Source organism: Hyperolius riggenbachi, chromosome 12 (genome assembly GCF_040937935.1).
Source record: "Hyperolius riggenbachi isolate aHypRig1 chromosome 12, aHypRig1.pri, whole genome shotgun sequence".
NCBI classification, from domain to species: domain Eukaryota; kingdom Metazoa; phylum Chordata; class Amphibia; order Anura; family Hyperoliidae; genus Hyperolius; species Hyperolius riggenbachi.
Genome location: NC_090657.1, coordinates 187,128,879 through 187,151,705, shown reverse-complemented (window position 1 = coordinate 187,151,705; position 22,827 = coordinate 187,128,879). Strand labels below are relative to the sequence as shown.

Here is a 22,827-nt window from a genome sequence, read left to right as displayed (position 1 = left end):
TGCCCGCATATGACTACCTGCTCCTTCCATCCGCATTGCCCGCATATGACTACCTGCTCCTTCCATCCGCATTGCCTGCATATGAATAGAGCCTTGCTCTAGATGGGTTTTTACCAGTTGCTGTAAATATTTTATTCTTGTCGCAAGCAATTCCTTAGATACCTGCGTCTCCCCTATGTTTTATGGAACAAACACAAACTGGCCTAACCTCCTGTGTTCTGACCGTGAATAAGCAGGGAAATCTGTACCCAAGTACTGTATACTCTTGTAATAACTCAAAAACAATTCCACAGAACGTTATATTGATGGATAGCAGACAAGCTTTCTTTTCAGTAATGTCACTGGTCTCTAGTGACTGTATAGGCTGCATTCTCAGTGGTCTCTAGTGACTGTATAGGCTGCATTCTCAGTGATGTCACTGGTCTCTAGTGAATGGATAGGCTGCATTCTCAGTGATGTCACTAGTCTCTAGTGAATGGATAGGCTGCATTCTCTGTGGTGTCACTGGTCTCTAGTGAATGGATAGGCTGCATTGTCAGTGATGTCACTGGTCTCTAGTAAATGGATAGGCTGCATTCTCAGTGATGTCACTGGTCTCTAGTGAATGGACAGGCTGCATTCTCAATTATATCACTCGTCTCTAATGAACGGATAAGGTGCGTACACACGCACTACTAACTGCAACGACGGGTCTGCCGGACCCTGCCGCTGGGCGGTCTTTAGCCGACAGTATGCGCGTGTGTATGCGCTGTCGGCGGACTGATAAGGCTGTTTCTGAACGATCCGTTGAACGGATACGGAGGTGGTAAAAAAAAAAAATATGGGAGGTGGTAAGAAAAAAAAAAAGCTATTTTATGTCTTTTTTTTTCACTTCAGTGCCTCTCTGAAATTTTTGTTATGCTTAAAGAGAATCTGTATTGTTAAAATCGCACAAAAGTAAACATACCAGTGCGTTAGGGGACATCTCCTATTACCCTCTGACACAATTTCGCCGCTCCCCGCCGCATTAAAAGTGGTTAAAAACAGTTTTGAAAAGTTTGTTTATAAACAAACAAAATGGCCACCAAAACAGGAAGTAGGTTGATGTACAGTATGTCCATACATAGAAAATACATCCATACACAAGCAGGCTGTATACACCCTTCCTTTTGAATCTCAACAGATCATTGTGTGTTTCTTTCCCCCTGCATCTCTCATGCACTGAAGTTTCAGGCTGTTTTTTTCTTCCTGCAAACAGCTTTGCCCTTGTCTGTAATTCTTCAGTATGTGAAAGCCCAGCCAGCTCAGAGGAGGATTTATCCAGCTTGTAAAAGATAAGAGAGAAGAGAGAAGCTGCTCTAATCTAAATAACACACAGGCAGTATGCATAGAGGGGCCAGGAAAGGTGAGTTCATAGCAGAACCACAACACTGAAGAACTTGGCAGCCTTCCAGACACAGGCTGACAAGTCTGACAAGAGAGAGATAAATTGATTTATTACAGAGACTGTGATAGCAGAAAGTGCTGCAGTAAGCCAGAACACATTAGAATAGCTTTTGGAACTTGTAGGATGATAAAAAACAGGATGCAATTTTTGTTACGGAGTCTCTTTAAGGTGAACTTTAACCCTCTGAGGGATACTTACCATAACTTATGGAGGACAGGGGAAGCTTTGTTTAGGATCCAGAGGCTTCCCCCATCCTCCGGTGGCAATCCAGCGCTGCAGCCCCCCCATACAACGGCCAGGTAAATATTTACCTACCACGACCCTGCACAGGCCGCACCAGCAGCTCTCTGTTCGGGTTAAGGCGGAAATAGTTGAAACCCGATCATATCTGCTCTACTGTGCAGGCACGAGTCCTTTGCGCCTGCGCAGTAGAGCGGATATGATTTGGTTCAGCTATTTTTGTCGTAACCCGAAGAGCCGCTAGTGCACCTGCGCGGTAAATATTACTCTCGCAGGCGCACCCTTGTCAGGATTTGTCGAAGAACTTTTGCGGGAGCCAGAGCTGGATTCCCGCAAGCTGCAGAGGTTGGGGTAGCCTCATTGAGACCCTGAAGCTTCCCCCTCCTGAGGCAAGTATCCCCCAGAGGGTTTTTTTTTTTGTTACAGCGTCTCTTTAACTCACCAGCTGTTTTACACATTTTATGACCTCCAGTGTAAACTAATAATGCACCCCCTGCTGGTCACATGTGTCATCTCGCATAGATACAGACTGCAAACACTGCCCCACAGTCAGAGAAGTGTGCTCTGACTACAAGTCTATGAATCTTAGACCAGCAGGGGGTGCAGCATTCTGTGCAGCATCACAGGAGACACAGCCATCAATCTACAGATACACAGCAATTACACAGCAAGAGCAATCCATCAGTGGACGTGTGCCTTACGCACAATCCTCCTCATTGCTCCTGAGGCTTATCACTTCAGCGGTTCATTTACTGACGCTACGCATTGGCAGACAAATCAATACCGCCAACAGCAACATGAGCAGTGCTGACTGAACACACAAACACTTCACACGAGTGAAACAATTCACAAATTGGTTAAATTGGGCAAATCTATTAATCACTTCTGAGGGAGGGGGGAGGGGGGGGGGCAAGCGAGAGAGACAAGCGACTGGAAATGCTTTCCTGGCTGACGTCTTTGCAAAACAATGGGCAGATCCGCTGTTTCAGCTGAATATCTGTGATTCACAAATAAATAGAACCTTTAACTGAAAAAAAACCCTCTGGGGGATACTTACCTCGGGAGGGGGAAGTCTCTGGATCCTAACGAGGCCCCCCCCCCCCGAGATGTGGCGAGGTAAATACTTACCTAGCGCGATCCTGCGCAGGTGCACTAGCGGCTCTCCGTTCAGGTAAGGCAGAAATAGACAAACCCGATCATATCTGCTCTACTGCGCAGCCGCGAGTCCTTTGCACCTGCGCAGTAGAGCGGTGCGGGTTCGGCTATTTCCGCCTAGCCTGAATGAAGAGCTGCTAGTGCACCTGCGGAGGATCGCGGAGAAGTAAATATATCACCACTTGTCAAGCTTGTCGAAGGAGATATTGCTGGATTCCTACAAGCTTCAGAGGTCAGGAAGCCTCATTGGGACCCTGAGACTTCCCCTTCCCAAGGTAAGTATTCCCTGGGGAGCAGGGGCAGTGTTCTCCCCAGGCTCTTTTAGCCGGGGTGCTCCACCAGGCTAGTTTTGGTGAGCACCCGGCTGTCATCGGCTCACCTCCTCCTATGCTGTAAGCAGAGTTGCTCACCGAAGCACCGACGCTGCATTCTCCTCTGGCACCACCCGGCTACTTTTTCACACCACCCGGCTACTATTTCATGGCACCCGGCTGGAAAAAAAAATTCTGGGGAGAACACTGGGGGGGGGGGGGGGGGGGGTTTGAGGCTGTTACAGGTTCTCTATAAAGGAATGGGAACCGTATTTAAAAAATGAGATAGATACTTAACCAAGGTGAGGGAAGGCTCTGGATCCTATAGAACCTTCCCGCTCCTCTCCTGGTCCCCTCGTTCCAGTGCTGGCTCGCCCGGTAGCAGTATTTGACTAAATTAGTCAAATACTGCTTTACCCGGCTGAAGGAGGCTTCAGAAGTCTTCAGGGAGCCCGAGTGCTCCTGAAGAAGGGCGGCCCTGTACTGCACCTGCGCAAGCACGCTCTCTTGCACGCTCACGCCTGTGTCAGCAGTGGGCATCTCCTGAAACAGATGTCCAGTAGGTAAGGTGATTCATATGCATGAGCGGCCTGTGTCACTGGATGGGGAGGGGTTTTGGCTGCTATAGTGGTTTCCCATCAGGTCCATTTATAAGCTAATTGCCGATTGGTTAATATGTATTCTGATGTTTATTGGTAGAACTGAATGGTCACGAGTATAAAGAGGAGTAAGCTTGCATGTCTCATTAAGGGTACAGATGCGCTTCAGAAAGGAACGCAGTTCCGAAACGTCGCTGTAATGTTTGATACCCTTTATAAATAAAAGCATAATCACGCTGGATGATGCCTGTATCTTCTTTACGGCGTTACTGAGAGTTCTATGCAGAGGAAGATACTGGTTGCTTGGCAGTTGGAAACAGCTGTTATTTCCCAAAATGCAATGAGGTTCACAGACAGGAAACAGTCAGGACCTTGGTCATGACATCACCCTGTGGGAGGGGTTTCACCACAATATCAGCTATACAGACCCCCCTGATAATCTGAGAAAAGGTAACGATTTTTTGAGGGAAAGGGGGTATCAGCTACTGATTAGGATGAAGTTCAATCCTTAGTTCAGTTCCTCTTTGAGGCAGCTGCCGCGTGACACCCGTCAGATCATGCTGTAATTGAGTGTGCTGGGTGCATTAGCGATCACAATGGCAGCGCAGTTCCTAGTGGAAAACAGCCCTTACCTTACATACTACACTGCTGGCTCTTGCTGTTATAATTTAAGTAGGCCTCAGTTATCTGGACTGAGTTTTAGGTAAAAGGCTTGTTCGCAGAGTATACCTGTAAATAGAGTTGTCAAAGATGCAGGCAGAAGCATCTCAGTGTCTGCTTGTAGCAGATGATACAAGCAGATACTGAGAAGATGTTCCTAGTCCAAGGTCTTAGGCCTACACTGCCCCAGACAAATGGACTACAGGAACAATCAACATAGGCCATATTTATAAAACAGAACATTCCTGTAAGTAAGTGAAAGTGGTCATGGAATATAAATCGAGTAGGTGTGTGTCCTGACATCACAAGGGATCTGAACCAATCATGGATGGCTCAGATGAGGTCACATTTAACTCTTTCTGGTTCATATAAAACCCACAGCCGGAATATGGAGTAGCACTTTCGGTCTTGCTACCTGTCCCAGCTGGCTTAAACCTTTATATAATCCATTTCTGTTCTGATATGATGTATGCTGTACATAGGTAGTCCAGAAGATGTAACATAGGATAGACATAAGATGACCTGATTACCTTCAGCAGGAAGGTAATCACGAAGCTGTAACGCAACATGAGAATCTGCTTGGTTAGGATGTGACGAACTGTATCGGTTTATCTGTTTCCTGAATAAACAACTTGTACTTTGAAGACGACTGAGAACGGTCTATCTCCCATAATGCTTGCTGTGTGAGAGTCAAGTTATCTCACAGTCTGAGGTTCAACTCTAAGAAGTTGCTGGTGTCAAAGCAAAAAGGTGAATTATAACACTTGCATTTGTCTTTTCGGTTTAGTAATTAAAAATGAACTACTATAACAGACGTAAAGAGGATGCGGGTATTCCGGCCTCCCCGGTTAACGTACCTGTGTACTTGACCAGCATGCGCCCGGTGGAGATCTCCCACAGCTTGGCCACAGAGTCTTTCCCACTGGACAGGATGTATTTGGAGTTTTTGGAGAATATGGCGGAGCAGACCTCCGTCCCGTCGTGGGCCTTATCCCACGTGTTGACGCAGCGGTTGGAGATGCCGTCCCACAGCTTGATGCTGCCGTCCTTGCTGCAGGTGACGTAGGTGTTGGCGGTGGGGTTGTAGTTGACGGAGCAGATGGCGTCCGTGTGCTGGTCCTGGGGGTTGCAGGACACGAAGCACTGGAAGGTGTTGACGTCGTAAAGCCGCAGGGTGGGGTGTTGGGTGCCGACGATGATGAAGTCTCCCGATGGGTGGAAAGAGATGGACCGTAAGATTTCCGCTTCCTGGGAAAACAAGAAGTTAAAAGCACATCAATAGAGGAGATAGACATTTCCTGACACACATGCCGGGCACTGCGGGTTTGTTCAATGTCAGTGGGCAATTTATTACTGCTATGGTAACGCTTGTTACTGCTAGGAACGCATGTTACCGTAGCAACAGTTGTGGCACTTGCAGGTGGAAGTGAAGGTAATATTGCAGTGTGCTATGTGTACAACGCAGTATTACCGACTTTTGCTGAAATAACCCCATCATGAGTTAAGTCAAATAAGGAGAGACAAGTCATGAGTCAAGTTAGATAAGGAGAGAAATTGTAAATTGTAAAGGTGAGATAATTCAACCGAAAAGTTTTGTGAATAAGCCCTACTGGGAGAACATACAAACTCCACGCAGATAGTTTCCTGGCCCAGATCTTAGGGCTCATTTCAACAGGGAGCTGCAACAGTTTCCAAATTCAGCAGCGGCTCCCATTCAGCTGACTAGCTGCAGCTAAGGCGAATCGCGAGTCACCTGCGCAGTACAGCGGACTCAATACGCTTGGCCATTTCCGCCTGAGCCCGATCGGAGAGCAGCTACTGCACCTGCGTAGAATTGGGGTAGATGAATATTTATCTTGCTAGTGTTCGGGGGGGGGGGGGGGGGGGGGGCAGCCAGTGCTGGATGCCTGAGAGTGAAGAGGACAGGGGAAGCCTCATTAGGATCCGGCGGCTTCCCCCTCCCGAGGCAAGAATTAACCGGGGGTTTTTGTTTGTTACAGATGTTCTTTAACCTCTTGCCGACTGCTGCACACCAATTGGCGTGAGCAGTGCGGCAGCCCCAGGACCGCTCCACGCCCATTGGCGTGAACTGTCTTCTATGGGGCTAGCAGGAGATCGCGCGCACACATCTCCTACTCAGTCTCCGTGCGTCGATCGCCGCTCCGGAGACTATTAGACGGCGGTTTTGCCGTCTAACTACTTTGTACAGCGCTGCGATCTGCAGCAGCGCTGTACTGGGGACAAGAGAGCGATCGGCTCTCATAGGCAGAAGCCTATGACAGCCGATCACGTGATTGGCCGGCAGGGGAGAGGGAGGGTAAAGTAAAAAATAAAAATGTAAAAAAATTTTTTTTAAATTTTTTATTTAAAAATAAAAGATATTTATTAAAAAAAAAATAAAAATAAACAATGTGGGGGCGATCAGACCCCACCAACAGAGAGCCCTGTTGGTGGGCAGAAAAGGAGGGGGGAAATCACTTGTGAGCTGAGTTGTGCGGCCCTGCAGCTTTGCCTTAAAACTGCAGTGGCCTAATTAAGAAAAAATGGCCTGGTCACTAGGGGGGTTTAACACCGCAGTCCTCAAGTGGTTAAACCTCAAAGCTGCAAGATAGGAGTGCTATCCGAATACCCCAAACACCATGCATTTGACATATAGCTGCTGGTAATATTTCTGTGCGCAGCGCATGGTACCAGCACTGTACCGCGTAATACGCCATTAGCACGAACCACAGTACATGACTTACGCGAGCGTTACCATGCTAACACAAGGTGCGTAATGGGCATTGGTGTTACTAAAGTAATACAAGTTGCATAATGGGCGTTACCGTAGCAATGCTTGCATTACCCATGTACCGGCGGGCATGCTAACTGCTTAATGTGCAGTACACTGCTGGTGGTAGTAACAGCAATATTACCACCGATTAGTGCATCAACCCCATAGACCACTGCCTTTGTGCCGTAAGGGTCTGAAAAAAAACAAACACAAGATCAGCCTTACGACTACAGTAAACAAGTAACTAAACATACTGCCATGCGATAAATTCCTAGCCAGGCAGAAAGCATTCCTGCATTCCAAACTCACACAAGCAGGGATGCAGCACTTCAAAGAGGTGAGAAAATAATGGACAGATCACAGGTCTGCTCAGACTGGTAAAAGCCAAGCGTTATTCTGTGAGACACCGTCTCTCGCTCACACCTTCCTCCATTTTATAGCTAGTTGCTGGGGTCCCTTCCGATGGGGTGACCTCATTGCAGTGGAAGGGTCTAGTACAAAATCCTTTGCAAATTATTTTAAAAACAAACATTCTCCATTAGGTGATTAGCACCTGCCTCAGCTGTAAAAAGTGCAGCTGTATCTTTAAGAGGCCCAGCAGCTCTATGCAGATAGTGTCAGTCAGGTGCAGCTTGGTTTAGGATGCGCTGCCATTCCTTTCTACTTGGTAGAAAACTAAGTTCTATCTTTCTATTTTAGTAAGGGCCGGCCTTACTGAGCTCCCCTGGCTGCCTCTCCCTCTTCTGCTGCTACTGGCCTCTTCATTCAACACCCCTCCCCTGAGACTGAGCATGCACTCCTTCCATAATATCATTATGTGCATATGTCAGACTGTCTCAGCATTTCCCAGAGAGCATGGAAGGGTTGCGTAATAATAATATGGTAGGACATTAGACTGTGACTATGGTAGGATTACACTGTGAGCTCCTCTGGGGACAATGAGTGACATGACTATGTACTCTATTCAGTGCTGCAGAAGAAAGCAGTGCTATATAATACATAATAATAATAATAATAGGTCGGAGGGCATTCAACGGGACTCGGATGATGCTCACCCCCCCCTCTTCAGGACCAAAGTTACCAAAGTCTGCAAAAGCTCTTTGGGACCTCCATCTGCACGGTCATGGCAAGCCCCGAGCTCAGCAGCTTGGGCAGGCCGTGGCAACGCAGGTAGGCAAGGCCAAGGCCTCAGCAAATTTAAAAAAAAATGCCACAACCATAATTCCAAGGGGGCAGCTCAATCACCTGCCTGGATGAAGTTTAGTTGATCCACTAAGTATTTAACCCCCCCAGTCCTGTATCATTAAGACAGAGGGCTCAATTCACAAAACGGTGCTGTTAGCACGCTGTGAAAAGTGCTTCGCGCGAAATTTCGCGTGATAGTGGTTATCACGTGCAAAAATTCACATTCGCACTTTTAAGCAATTTTTTCACACGTTAACGCTCACGCAATAAATTCACGTTATCGCACGAACGTGAATTTTTGCGCATGATAACCGTTTTTTTGGGGCAAAAAGCCGTGCTAACAGTTGAATCAAGCCCAGAGTGTCTTATGACAGGCACTGTCTTTTTTTTTTTTTTTTACTTAAAGAGGAGCTGTCAGCCATACTATCTCGGAAAAACCCCACATATATAAGTACCGGTAGATAAATACTTGCTCTACTTACAAAACATGTGAATTGCACTGTCAACATTTTGAATTTAGTGATCTTTCTAAAGAAAAAAAGAAAATCCTTCTTAGGATTTTCCATTTTGTCTGTGTCTATCTTGAAGCCAATCCTGACATAATTTCCTCCCTTACTCTGTGTATCATTGCCCGCCCCCCTCCCAGTCTTCAGACACTCCCACCCAGCTCTGCAGTAGAACGTGCATTGAGAAATCTTGGCCAATCAGAGAAGAACATAGGTGTGGCAGGGGAAAATAGGAGGAAAAGAGGCTTCAGACAGTCAGGCTGCATTAGTTATGTCTGATGGGAAAGTAAAGAAAGGAAAAAAAAAAAAAAGCATGCCCTGCAACTCCCTTGTGTGTCAGAAAAGCATGCCCTGCAACTTCCTTGTGTGTCAGAAAAGCATGCCCTGCAACTCCCTTGTGTGTCAGAAAAGCATGCCCTGCAACTTCCTTGTGTGTCAGAAAAGCATGCCCTGCAACTCCCTTGTGTGTCAGAAAAGCATGCCCTGCAACTTCCTTGTGTGTCAGAAAAGCATGCCCTGCAACTTCCTTGTGTGTCAGAAAAGCATGCCCTGCAACTCCCTTGTGTGTCAGAAAAGCATGCCCTGCAACTTCCTTGTGTGTCAGAAAAGCATGCCCTGCAACTTCCTTGTGTGTCAGAAAAGCATGCCCTGCAACTTCCTTGTGTGTCAGAAAAGCATGCCCTGCAACTTCCTTGTGTGTCAGATGTACCAAATAAGAGCCAAGAAAACTGGGGAAATTTGTTTTATGGAGCAGAAAACAGGAAGATTGATACTTACCTCTAATTTTCCGCGCGGGTGTTTGCGAGACCTAGTGGACAGTGCCGTGCTATGGGGGGGAGGGGGGGGGGCTGGGGTGCGGCTGCATAGCTAGCATAGTTGCCCCAGTATGGTTAGTATAGTTACCCCAGTATAGCTAGTATAGTGCCCAGTATAGCTAGTATAGTGCCCAGTATAGCTAGCATGGTGCCCAGTATAGCTAGCATGGTGCCCAGTATAGCTAGCATGGTGCCCAGTATAGCTAGCATGGTGCCCAGTATAGCTAGCATGGTGCCCAGTATAGCTAGTATAGTTGCCCCCAGTGTAGGTAGTTTTGTTGCCCCCAGTATAGCTAGTTTAGTTGCCCCCAGTATAGCTAGTTTCGTTGCCCCCAGTATAGCTAGTTTCGTTGCCCCCAGTATAGCTAGTATAGTGCCCAGTATAGCTAGCATGGTGCCCAGTATAGGTAGGTAGTGCCCCAGTATAGTGCCCAGTATAGCTAGTATAGTTGCCCCCAGTATAGCTAGTTTTGTTGCCCCCAGTATAGGTAGTTTTGTTGCCCCCAGTATAGCTAGTTTCGTTGCCCCCAGTATAGGTAGTTTCGTTGCCCCCAGTATAGGTAGTTTCGTTGCCCCCAGTATAGGTAGTTTCGTTGCCCCCAGTATAGCTAGTACAGTCCCTCCCAGTATAGATGCCAGGGAGGGGGGAAGCAGCGCTAGAAGGAGGAGGGGCAGTGGGGAGGGGGGAAATATCCCCCCCTCCCTCACCTGGGACCCCTCCTTCTGCCTCTCCCCCCCCTCCATTTAGCGGTGGCAAGTGCGGGCTTGGCGGCGGGGAGACATGCGCAGAATTACTCACCACTTCCAAGTTCCAAGCGCCGGCAACGTCATGTCGTCACACATCTCCGCCTTCAATGCCGCCCACTGTGCTTCCGCTAATCAAGAAGCACAGTGGGCGGCATTGAAGGCGGAGATCTGACGACATGACGCTGCCGGCGCTTGGAACGCGGAAGTGGTGAGTAATTCTCTGCATGCCTCCCCGCCGCGAGCCGCACTTGCCACCGCTAAATGGAGGGGGAGAGAGGCAGAAGGAGGGGTCCTAGGTGAGGGAGGGGGGGGATATTTCCCCCCTCCCCACCGGTGCCTCCACTGCCCCTCCTTCTAGCGCTGCTTCCCCCCCTCCTGCGCCCTACAGTAGGTACAGGTCTGGCGAGAGGCCAGACCTGTACGGACACCAGGCAACATCCCGCGGCACACTAGTGTGTCGCGGCACACCGGTTGAAAAACGCTGCTCTATGGGTTAACGCCGCCATTCTAACCCCTATAGGACCAATTAAAAAAGATTATATAAGAGAGGTCATAACCCCACCAACGCATTCTTGTAAATATAACTCAGACATATTGGACCAGGGCAGGTCGTATGCCGACATGGAGATGCACCAGGAAATTAAAAATTACAGAGGCAAGTATCAATTTTCCTGTTTCCCTGGTGTCTCCATGTCGGCATACTCTATGGGATTTAACTAAAATAAAGAAAAAACACAGGTGGGTGCAATTGAAAAACTTATTTATGAGCTGAATTCAAAACTCTTTTTTGAAAATTAACAGTAGTCAACAGAGCTAGATCAACCCTGTAGTGGTTAATAAAGGTATTGGGTGAAGACCAGTTCGCTGCTCTGCAGATGGTCATCAGGGATACTCCCGAACATGCTGCCCATGAAGACGACACACTTCTTGTAGAGTGAGCTGAGGTTATAGAAGGTTCTTCAGACCCTCTGACTCTGTACGGATCAGGCTTATTATCCAACTGTTCTGGATGAGATTTCCTTTCCCTTTCTAGGTCCTGACAGATAATGAAGAGATGTTCTGATGATCTGAAAGGACTCGTTACTTGTAGGTATTGTTTTAATACTCTGCTGATATCCAAAGGATGACCATCGGGAAAGGTTTCATCCGCAGGGAATGCAGGAAGGAGCCCACTCCTGGTTCAAGTGTTTTACTGTGACCACTTTAGGAAGAAAGTGTAGCATTGTCCTAAGCACCACTGTCTGGAAAGAATGTTATGAATGGATCCAGACACCCCAATGCCTGAATCTCTGAGATCCTCCTTCCAGATGAAACTGCAATTAGAAAGGCAGTCTTTAAAGTTAAGTTCCAGATTGTACAATTTTCCAGAGGTTCAAAAGGCGAAGAAGACAAGTACTCTAGTACTAGAGGTAAGTCCCAAGATGGAAATATTTTTCTTATTGGAGGTCTCAACTTCATCACTGCTTGAAAGTATTGTTGGACTAATCACTGAGAGGCTAGCTGTGACCCTATTAGAGCAGAAATGGCTGAGACCTGCACTCAAGGTACTCAAAGCCAATCCTAGATCAAACCCCGTTTGAATAAAGTTCAGTACATGAGGAATTGATGGTGACAAATAATCAACTCCCCTCTGAATAGAAAAGTCAAACTTCTTCCAAACTCTGTGGCAAGTCCTGTTAGTAGACTTTTTCTTGCTCCTACTAGTGTCTCCACTACCACTTCCGAAAATACACTATTTAACAAGCACCTCCTCTCAATCACCATGGCGTTAGAGAAAGTCTCTGTGGGTGGTGATGCACCAACTTCCCCTGTGATAGAATATCTGGTCTGAGGGCTCGTTTCCACTATTGCGGTGCAGAATCGCCTAGATTCCACCGCTGATGAAATCGCATGCGTATGCAATAGGTGAGGGTATATGCGATTTTAACCATGTCACTGCCTGTGTGAATTTACATTGGTACCTATGCGAATTCGCGGCAAAAAACGCATGGGGAAAATGCATGCGATTTCCCTATTAAGTACATTGTGTGCGATTCGCCTGCATTCCACACGCAGGCGAATTCTGCAGGGTGTTCCGTGCAGATTTTCTCTGCACAATAAAACGCTCCCGCAGACGCATAAGTGGAAACAGGCCCATTCACTTATATTGTCTATGCGAATCCGCATATGCAAGACGCATGCGGATTCGCGATAGTGGAAACGGGGCCTGACTGGTAACTTCAGAGGTGGACACACCGCCAATCTGAGCAGCATCGGAATCCATGGCCTCCCTGGCCAATATGGAGTTATCACAATTGCTTCCCCACTCTATGATTGAAGTCTGTTTAAGAACCTCAGTATCAAGGGAGTTGGGGGAAAGACATACACCAGAGATGTGTTCCACTGAAGAGATAAGGCATCCACTCCCTCCGATTTCTTTGATGGGAATCTGGAGAAGTACCTGGGAAGCTGATGATTCTGGTCTGATGCAAACAAATCTAGTTGTGGAAGCCCCCAGATCTGCACTAGCGATTGAAAGATCTCCTCCAACTTCCATTCGTTGTTAAACACTAGATTTCTCGATAGGAAATCCGGCCGTGTATTCTAAATTCCTGGAATGTAAATCGCCTTTATTGCCAGAAGATTTAACTCTACCCAGTTCATAATGGGATACAACTCCTGGTACCTCCCTGCTTCTGGATGTACACCACTGCCGCACGATTGTCCATTTGGAGACAGACCGCCTTCCCTTTGATGAGATGTGCAAAGGCTTGCATTGATTTGTAGGCTGCTCTCAACTATTACATTGGAGACTACATCTTTCTGAGAAAAGTCCCATAGACCTTGGGTCCATTTGTCCTGACAATGAGCACCCCAACCTAGTCTGCTTGTATTGGTTGTAATTGTGATCCATAAATATGGGATTAATGAGTTGGCCTGCAGATGATTGTGCTCTCTGGTCCACCATAACAATGATAGTCTGGTCTCCCATGAGATCTTGATCCTTTGAGACATTGAGTAGTGATTCCATTGTTTTAGGAACTCGATCTGTAGTGGTCTTAAGTGCCATCTGCTCCACTTTATCATTAAAATTGTGGATGTCATTACTTCTAAAACATGCAGACAAACCCTTGCTTGAACTGTCGACTGATGAAGGAACCAGGTTACTCTTTGCCTTATATTCTGCATCTTCTCCAGGGGCAACGAGACTGTATTGTTGCGAGTGTTGAACAATGCGCCCAGATACACAAGACTTGTTACTGGCTCCATCTGGCTCTTATTCTTGTTTATGATCCAACCAAGCTCTGTAAGAAAAAAGACCACTGTCTCTGAGAAGTTCTTCTCTGGATTTTTCAAGGAAGGATGTCATCGAGATAATGATGAACTTTTATCCCCTTCAATCTTAATGTTGCTACTGCCGACACCAGTATTTTTGTGACTGTGCGAAATGAAGTTGAAAGACCGAATGGCAGAGAACAGAACTGCAGATGGCAACTTCCTATGGCGAATCTTAGATACTTCTGACAGCTGGAGTGTATTGGAATGTGGAAATAAGCATCTTGCAAATCGATCGACACCATCCAGTCGTTCGGGGATATTGCCAGAATTATAGAATGCAGGGATTCCATCTTGAATTTTGGAATTCTTATCGATCTGTTGAGGTACTTCAGATCTATCACTGGCCTGAATTCTCACGATTTCTTCTGCACCAGGAAGAGAGGGGAATATACTCCTTTGAACCTCTGAGACTTCGGTACTGATACAACAGCCTTCTGCTGAATCAAATTCTGGACATACTGCTCCAATGCCTTCTTCTTCAATGGGTTTGACGGAACATTGGTCGGGGGAAAAAAAAAAAAAAAAAAAAAAAAACTATCTTCCAGATTCTTGTGAAATTCCTATCTGTGCCCTTTGTCGATAACGGTAGATACCCACGGATCCTGCACGTTCTCCACCAAGACATTGACAAAACTTTTCAGTCTTGACCCCACTATCAATGTCTGGGTGGGGACACCTTCAAAAAGGCTGCTTACTCTGTAACGACCCCTGAGATGCTGACTTCAGGGACTTTGCCCAGAGCTGAGTGAGTGCTTTTCCAATTCCTACGAAAAGACTTTCCAGGTCTGTAACCTTTGGCTTCCCTGAACCTATTATAATGTTATTTCTTTGTAACATGAAACGCTTTCTTAGCTGGGCGATTCTGGGGTAATAACCCAGATTTTCCGCCAGTTACCCGGGAAATGGCGGAGTCCATCTCCTTTCCAAAAAAGTGACTTCCCATCAAAGGGGCTCTTCATCCAGTTTTGCTTTGAACTGAGATCAGCCATCCAACTGCCGAACTTCCGCCCGCCTCTTCGCATCATGCCGCTCCCGGCGCCATCAGAAAACCCTTACATACCGGGATGCCCCAGAAAGAAAACAAACACTAACCTACAGCCTGGCGAAGCAAATGAGGCAAGCGACCGTGGTTCCTTCTCAACCATACTCCGGTTTACAGGTATCACGGCTGCTAAAATGAACTTTGTAGCAAGCAATTCATGGCACATTTAGTAACCATATGCATGACAAGAGCACCTGTCCTTTGCTGAAAACAAAACAATATTCCTATAAGAAAAAATTAAGTTATAAAAGATAGAAAGACAGAAAATAAGAGCAGAAAAAAATAAATTGTACAGGTCCTATAGTGTCTGAGGACAAAAAAAAGAGAATGCATTGGTGGAGTTATGACGTCTCTTATATAATCTTTTAACCACTTCCCGACCGCCGTATGTACAATTGGCGGCCGGGAAGTGCACCCCGCAAGGACCGCCGTATTGACAATTGGCGGCGGTCCTTGTAGGGGCATGGGCGGAGCGATCGCGTCATCCGTGACGCGATCCTCCGCCTCCGCCTGGCGCCGCAACATCCCGCCGGCCATACGGAAGCGCCGGCGGGATGTTAACCCGACGATCGCCGCATACAAAGTGTATAATACACTTTGTAATGTTTACAAAGTGTATTATACAGGCTGCCTCCTGCCCTGGTGGTCCCAGTGTCCGAGGGACCACCATGGCAGGCTGCAGCCACCCTAGTCTGCACCAAGCACACTGATTTTTTACCCCCCCCTGCCCCAGATCGCCCACAGCACCCATCAGACCCCCCCCCCTGCCCACCCCCCAGACCCCTGTTTGCACCCAATCACCCCCCTAATCACCCATCAATCACTCCCTGTCACTATCTGTCAACGCTATTTTTTTTTTATCCCCCCCCCTGCCCACTGCTCCCTCCTGATCACCCCCCCACCCCTCAGATTCTCCCCAGACCCCCCCCCCCATGTACTGTATGCATCTATCCCCCCTGATCACCTGTCAATCACCTGTCAATCACCTGTCAATCGCCTGTCAATCACCCATCAATCACCCCCTGTCACTGCCACCCATCAATCAGCCCCTAACCTGCCCCTTGCGGGCAACCTGATCACCCCCCCACACCAATAATTTACATCTATTCTCTCCTCTAAACACCCACTAATTACCCATCAATCACCCCCTATCACCACCTGTCACTTTTACCTATCAGATCAGACCCTAATCTGACCCTTGCGGGCACCCAATCACCCGCCCACACGCTCAGATTGCCCTCTGACCCCCCCTTATCAATTCACCAGTGCATTAATTACATCTGTTCTTCCCTGTAATAACCCACTGATCACCTGTCAATCACCTGCCAATCACCTATCACCCATCAATCACCCCCTGTCACCCCCTGTCACTGCCACCCATCAATCAGCCCCTAACCTGCCCCTTGCGGGCAATCTGATCACCCACCCACACCATTAGATCGTCCGCAAACCCGCCGTCAGATTACCTCCCAAATGTATCGTTTACATCTGTTATCTTCTCTAAACACCCACTAATTACCCATCAATCACCCCCTATCACCACCTGTCACCGTTACCTATCAGATCAGACCCTAATCTGCCCCTTGCGGGCACCCAATCACCCGCCCACACGCTCAGATTGCCCTCTGACCCCCCCCCCCCCCCCTTATCAATTCGCCAGTGCATTAATTACATCTGTCCTTCCCTGTAATAACCCACTGATCACCTGTCAAATCACCTATCACCCATCAATCACCCCCTGTCACTGCCACCCAACAATCAGCCCCTAACCTGCCCCTTGCGGGCAATCTGATGACCCACCCACACAAATAGATCGCCCGCAGATCCGACATCAGATCACCACCCAAGCGCAGCGTTTACATCTATTCTCTCCTCTAAACACCCACTAATTACCCATCAATCACCCCCTATCACCACCTGTCACTGTTACCCATCAGATCAGACCCTAATCTGCCCCTTGCGGGCACCCAATCACCCGCCTACACGCTCAGATTGCCCTCAGACCCCCCCTTATCAATTCGCCAGTGCAATATTTACATCTGTCCTTCCCTGTAATAACCCACTGATCACCTGTCAATCACCTGCCAATCACCTATCACCCATCAATCACCCCCTGTCACTGCCACCCATCAATCACCCCCTGTCACTGCCACCCATCAATCACCCGCTGTCACTGCCACCCATCAATCAGCCCCTAACCTGCCCCTTGCGGGCAAACTGATCACCCACCCACACCAATAGATCGCCCGCAGATCCGACATCAGATCACCACCCAAGCGCAGTGCTTCCATCTATTCTCTACCCTAAACACCCACTAATTACCCATCAATCACCCCCTGTCAATGCTACCTATCAGATTAGACCCCTATCTGCCCCTAGGGCACTGAATCACCCGCCCACACCCTCAGAATGCCCTCAGACCCCAGCCCTGATCACCTCGCCAGTGCATTGCTTGCATCTATTCCCCCCTCTAATCACACCTTGAGACACCCATCAATCACCTCCTGTCACCCCCTAGCACACCTACCCATCAGATCAGGCCCCAATTTGCCCCGTGTGGGCTCCTGATCACTCGGCCAAGCCCTCAGATCCCCCTCAGACCCCCTTCCGATCACCTCCCCAGTGCATTGATTGCATCTATTTTCCCCTCTAACCACCCCCTGAGACACCCATCAATCACCTCCTGTCACCCCCCCTAGCACTCCTATCCATCAGATCAGGCCCAATACAACCTGTCATCTAAAAGGCCACCCTGCTTATGACCGGTTCCACAAAATTCGCCCCCTCATAGACCACCTGTCATCAAAATTTGCAGATGCTTATACCCCTGAACAGTCATTTTGAGACATTTGGTTTCCAGACTACTCACGGTTTTGGGCCTGTAAAATGCCAGGGCGGTATAGGAACCCCACAAGTGACCCCATTTTAGAAAAAAAGACACCCCAAGGTATTTTGTTAGGTGTATGACGAGTTCATAGAAGATTTTATTTCTTGTCAAAAGTTAGCGGAAATTAATTTTTATTGGTTTTTTTCCCCAAAGTGTCATTTTTCACTAACTTGTGACAAAAAATAAAATCTTCTATGAACTTGCCATACACCTAACAGAATACCTTGGGGTGTCTTCTTTCTAAAATGGGGTCACTTGTGGGGTTCCTATACTGCCCTGGCATTTTAGGGCCCCTAAACCGCGAGGAGTAGTCTAGAAAACAAATGCTTCAAAATGATCTGTGAATAGGACGTTGGGTCCCTTAGCGCACCTAGGCTGCAAAAAAGTGTCACACATGTGGTACCGCCGTACTCAGGAAAAGTAGTATAATGTGTTTTGGGGTGTATTTTTACACATACCCATGCTGGGTGGGAGAAATTTCTATGTAAATGGAGAATTGTGTGTAAAAAAAAATCAAACAATTGTCATTTGCAGAGATATTTCTCCCACTTAGCATGGGTATGTGTAAAAATACACCCCAAAACGCATTATACTACTTCTCCTGAGTACGGCGGTACCACATGTGTGGCACTTTTTTACACCCTAAGTACGCTAAGGGGCCCAAAGTCCAATAAGTACCTTTAGGATTTCACAGGTCATTTTGCGACATTTGGTTTCAAGACTACTCCTCACGGTTTAGGGCCCCTAAAATGCCAGGGCAGTATAGGAACCCCACAAATGACCCCATTCTAGAAAGAAGACACCCAAAGGTATTCCGTACGGAGTATGGTGAGCTCATCGAAGATTTTATTTTTTGTCACAAGTTAGCGGAAAATGACACTTTGTGAAAAAAAACTATTAAAATCAATGTCCGCTAACTTGTGACAAAAAAATAAAAACTTCTATGAACTCACCATACTCCTAACGGAATACCTTGGGGTGTCTTCTTTCTAAAATGGGGTCATTAGTGGGGTTCCTATACTGCCCTGGCATTTTAGGGGCCCTAAACCGCGAGGAGTAGTCTTGAAACAAAAATGACCTGTGAAATCCTAAAGTTACTCATTGGACTTTGGGCCCCTTAGTGCAGTTAGGGTGCAAAAAAGTGCCACACATGTGGTATCGCCGTACTCGGGAGAAGTAGTATAATGTGTTTTGGGGTGTATTTTTACACATACCCATGCTGGGTGGGAGAAATACCTCTGTAAATGACAATCTTTTGATTTTTTTTACACACAATTGTCCATTTACAGAGGTATTTCTCCCACCCAGCATGGGTATGTGTAAAAATACACCCCAAAACACATTGTACTACTTCTCCCGAGTATGGCGATACCACATGTGTGGCACTTTTTTGCACCCTAACTGCGCTAAAGGGCCCAAAGTCCAATGAGTACCTTTAGGATTTCACAGGTCATTTTGAGAAATTTCGTTTCAAGACTACTCCTCACGGTTTAGGGCCCCTAAAATGCCAGGGCAGTATAGGAACCCCACAAATGACCCCATTTTAGAAAGAAGACACCCCAAGGTATTCCGTTAGTAGTATGGCGAGTTCATAGAAGATTTTATTTTTTGTCACAAGTTAGCGGAAATTGATTTTAATTGTGTTTTTTCACAAAGTGTCATTTTCCGCTAACTTTTGACAAAAAATAAAATCTTCTATGAACTCACCATACTCCTAACGGAATACTTTGGGGTGTCTTCTTTCTAAAATGGGGTCATTTGTGGGGTTCCTATACTGCCCTGGCATTTTAGGGGCCCTAAACCGTTAGGAGTAGTCTTGAAACGAAATTTCTCAAAATGACCTGTGAAATCCTAAAGGTACTCATTGGACTTTGGGCCCTTTAGCGCAGTTAGGGTGCAAAAAAAAGTGCCACACATGTGGTATCGCCGTACTCAGGAGAAGTAGTACAATGTGTTTTGTGGTGTATTTTTACACATACCCATGCTGAGTGGGAGAAAGATCTCTGTAAATGGACAATTGTGTGTTATAAAAATTAACAAATTGTCATTTACAGAGATATTTCTCCCACCCAGCATGGGTATGTGTAAAAATACACCCCAAAACACATTATACTACTTCTCCTGAGTACGGCAATACCACATGTGTGGCACTTTTTTGCAGCCTAACTGCGCTAAGGGGTCCAAAGTCCAATGAGCACCTTTAGGCTTTACAGGGGTGCTTACAATTTAGCACCCACCAAAATGTCAGGACAGTAAACACACCCCACAAATGACCCCATTTTGGAAAGTAGACCCTTCAAGGTATTCAGAGAGGGGCATGGTGAGTCCGTGGCAGATTTCATTTTTTTTTGTCGCAAGTTAGAAGAAATGGAAACTTTTTTTTTTTTTTTTTTTTCTCACAAAGTGTCATTTTCCGCTTACTTGTGACAAAAAATAATATCTTCTATGAACTCACTATGCCTCTCAGTGAATACTTTGGGATGTCTTCTTTCCAAAATGGGGTCATTTGGGGGGTATTTATACTATCCTGGAATTCTAGTCCCTCATGAAACATGACAGGGGGTCAGAAAAGTCAGAGATGCTTGAAAATGGGAAAATTCACTTTTTGCACCATAGTTTGTAAACGCTATAAAACTTTTACCCAAACCAATAAATATACACTGAATGGGTTTTTTTTTATCAAAAACATGTTTGTCCACATTTTTCGCGCTGCATGTATACAGAAATTTTACTTTATTTGAAAAATGTCAGCACAGAAAGTTAAAAAAATCATTTTTTTGCCAAAATTCATGTCTTTTTTGATGAATATAATAAAAAGTAAAAATCGCAGGAGCAATCAAATAGCACCAAAAGAAAGCTTTATTAGTGACAAGAAAAGGAGACAAAATTCATTTAGGTGGTAGGTTGTATGAGCGAGCAATAAACCGTGAAAGCTGCAGTGGTCTGAATGGAAAAAAAGTGGCCGGTCCTTAAGGGGTAGAAAGCCCTAGGTCTTCAAGTGGTTAATTGGTCCTATAGGGGCGGAGCTAACCCATAGAGTATGCCGACATGGAGGCACCAGGGAAAGTGAGAGTGTTTTTTAACTTTTGGATTGCCTGGTTAGCATCCTTATTACTGGTTTACCAGAAAAAATAAGTAATTGATTTTTACTTTTATGTCAGACAATTATGCTTTAAGGTACTGTAACATTTTGTTGACCATTCTATTGGTATACATCCGTGTGAAGGGATTTCGCTGACCTGTATGTATTTGAAGGCCCTCTTGGCTGATGGCTTGGAGTAATCGAACAGTTTCATGGTGTAGTCTTTGGACCCCGAGGCCAGGATCTGCTCAGTTGGGTGGAAAGCCAGGCAGGTGACCTCATCCACGTGGTCATACAAGGTCCGGATGACTGGGTGGTTCTCCATGTTCTGCTGGGCTGTCTCATTCATCATCACCTGTTAGAAAGAGTAGTGCTAGTTTACTAATATTATTCAATGCAAATTATGAAATGAATCCAAAGCAGAAAGAGACACCAATGGCCACTACTGTAAAGGATTTATCGTGGGTCTGTCCCATAATGTCGTTTAAGTCTGTAATGTCTGTCCCAGTAAATCTCAGGATGCAACAACCTCTCTAACCCAGTCAGATCACACAAAACATTTAGGGCCTGAGCCCACTGGTGCGTTTATAAAAGCGCATAGAAACGCATGCGTTTTTTACACGTTTTGAAACGTAAAAACTCATTCAAACGCTTTAAAAATGCCTTTCAAAACACTTCAAAACAGGAGTTTCTATAAACTCAGCAGCTTTTGTTAAGCTGGCTTCAGGCGATCCTGGGAAGCCTAAGTATCCTATTGAGGCTTCCCTTGGAGGTCCAAAGTTACCCATTGCTGAGCGCGGCCCCTCTCCACATCGGGGCCTTGCAGATCCTCTTCTTTTAGCGTGGCCGCACAATAGACACGCGAGCATGGCAGCGCATGCACTGTAGCATGGAGCCCGCAGCGCCAGCTTACTGCACATGTGCGGGCGGGCTCAAGCTGCTACTGCACGGCCATGATGCAGGGAGAGGAGCTGTACTGCCCTGATGTGATTAGCGACAACGCCTTGTCGCTAATCTTCTGGGGGGCTGCACTCAGTAAGGAAGGAAACCAGAGCTGGGAGGAAAGTAGGGCTGCACGATATATAGTTTTAAAATCGATATCACGATTTGCGGCAAGACGATTTCCTAATAGTCAAAGTGGCGATTTTTTTTCATGCGTCCAATTTTATGCGTGTACTATTTTAAGCGTTCCATGTGTAAAACTGTTTGTGTTGGCCACGTAGCACGCTTCCTCCTTCCGGCCGGAAGGAGTCAGAGCGGTAGTAAGTAATGTAATGCGGCCAGCACATTGCTTGTGGAGGAGTGGGATCAGCACATCAGGCACTCCTGTTCTGCACACTGCACCGTCTCCTGTGGTCACACAGTGTACTGTACACTGCCCAGGATCTGTTATCTCTCCACTATCCTGTAGCGCAAACAACTTGGATCACCACCCACTGCCCAGAATCTGATGTGGTACTCAGCTCTGCATTTATTAATAGCTGCTATTTGTTTTGATAAATTCACAATGCAGTAACATTTATAAACATGACAGAAAATGCCATCATACCATCTCAACATCAATTTCATAGTATGATGTCATTTTCTGTCAATGCATGTTTGTAAATGTTACTGTACATTCTGAATTTAATGCTAAAGCTTGATTTAAAGAAAATCGTGAAAAGAAAATCGAAATCGCTATTTGACAGAAAAAAAAAATAATTCATTTTTTTCCTAAAATAGTGCAGTACTAGAGGAAAGCCTCTATAGGATCATGAGGCTTCCCTCTTCTTCTCAATGTATACCATCTCTGCACCGTGCAGAGAGCGAAAAGGTCGTCAGGCCAAACACCGCCCCCACTTCACCCCACAGCACTATAAGGATCGGGTAGGATTTTTAAGAAACATTGTTATGCTTGCATTGAGAGGATTCTCATAAGCCAGAATTATTAAAGCTTTTTTACACGTGGAATGCAAGTGCCAAACTGTTTTTCTTCTCTTCATGGACTGTATACTTAGTGTTTTTCTCAAGTTTTGAGCACGCATTGGGAACGTGTAATTCCACCCGACCAGGTCCTCCGGACATCTAAGGGAAATATCTAT

The 22,827-nt window shown here is 46.4% G+C and overlaps 2 protein-coding genes across 2 annotated transcripts in view; one reads left to right on the top strand and one right to left on the bottom strand.

The window, feature by feature from the left end:
• AURKA (aurora kinase A) overlaps positions 1-22,827 on the top strand; it is a 239,049-nt gene that overhangs the window by 177,195 nt on the left and 39,027 nt on the right. The gene's annotated exons all lie outside the window — the stretch shown is intronic.
• Positions 1-22,827, bottom strand: part of CSTF1 (cleavage stimulation factor subunit 1) — a 36,521-nt gene that overhangs the window by 6,680 nt on the left and 7,014 nt on the right. Inside the window, exons 4-5 of the mRNA XM_068264478.1 lie at positions 20,904-21,101; positions 5,249-5,639 (exon numbers count right to left, since the gene is read on the bottom strand). Coding sequence (XP_068120579.1) covers positions 5,249-5,639; positions 20,904-21,101 — 589 coding nt within the window. The remainder of the gene's footprint in view (positions 1-5,248; positions 5,640-20,903; positions 21,102-22,827) is intronic.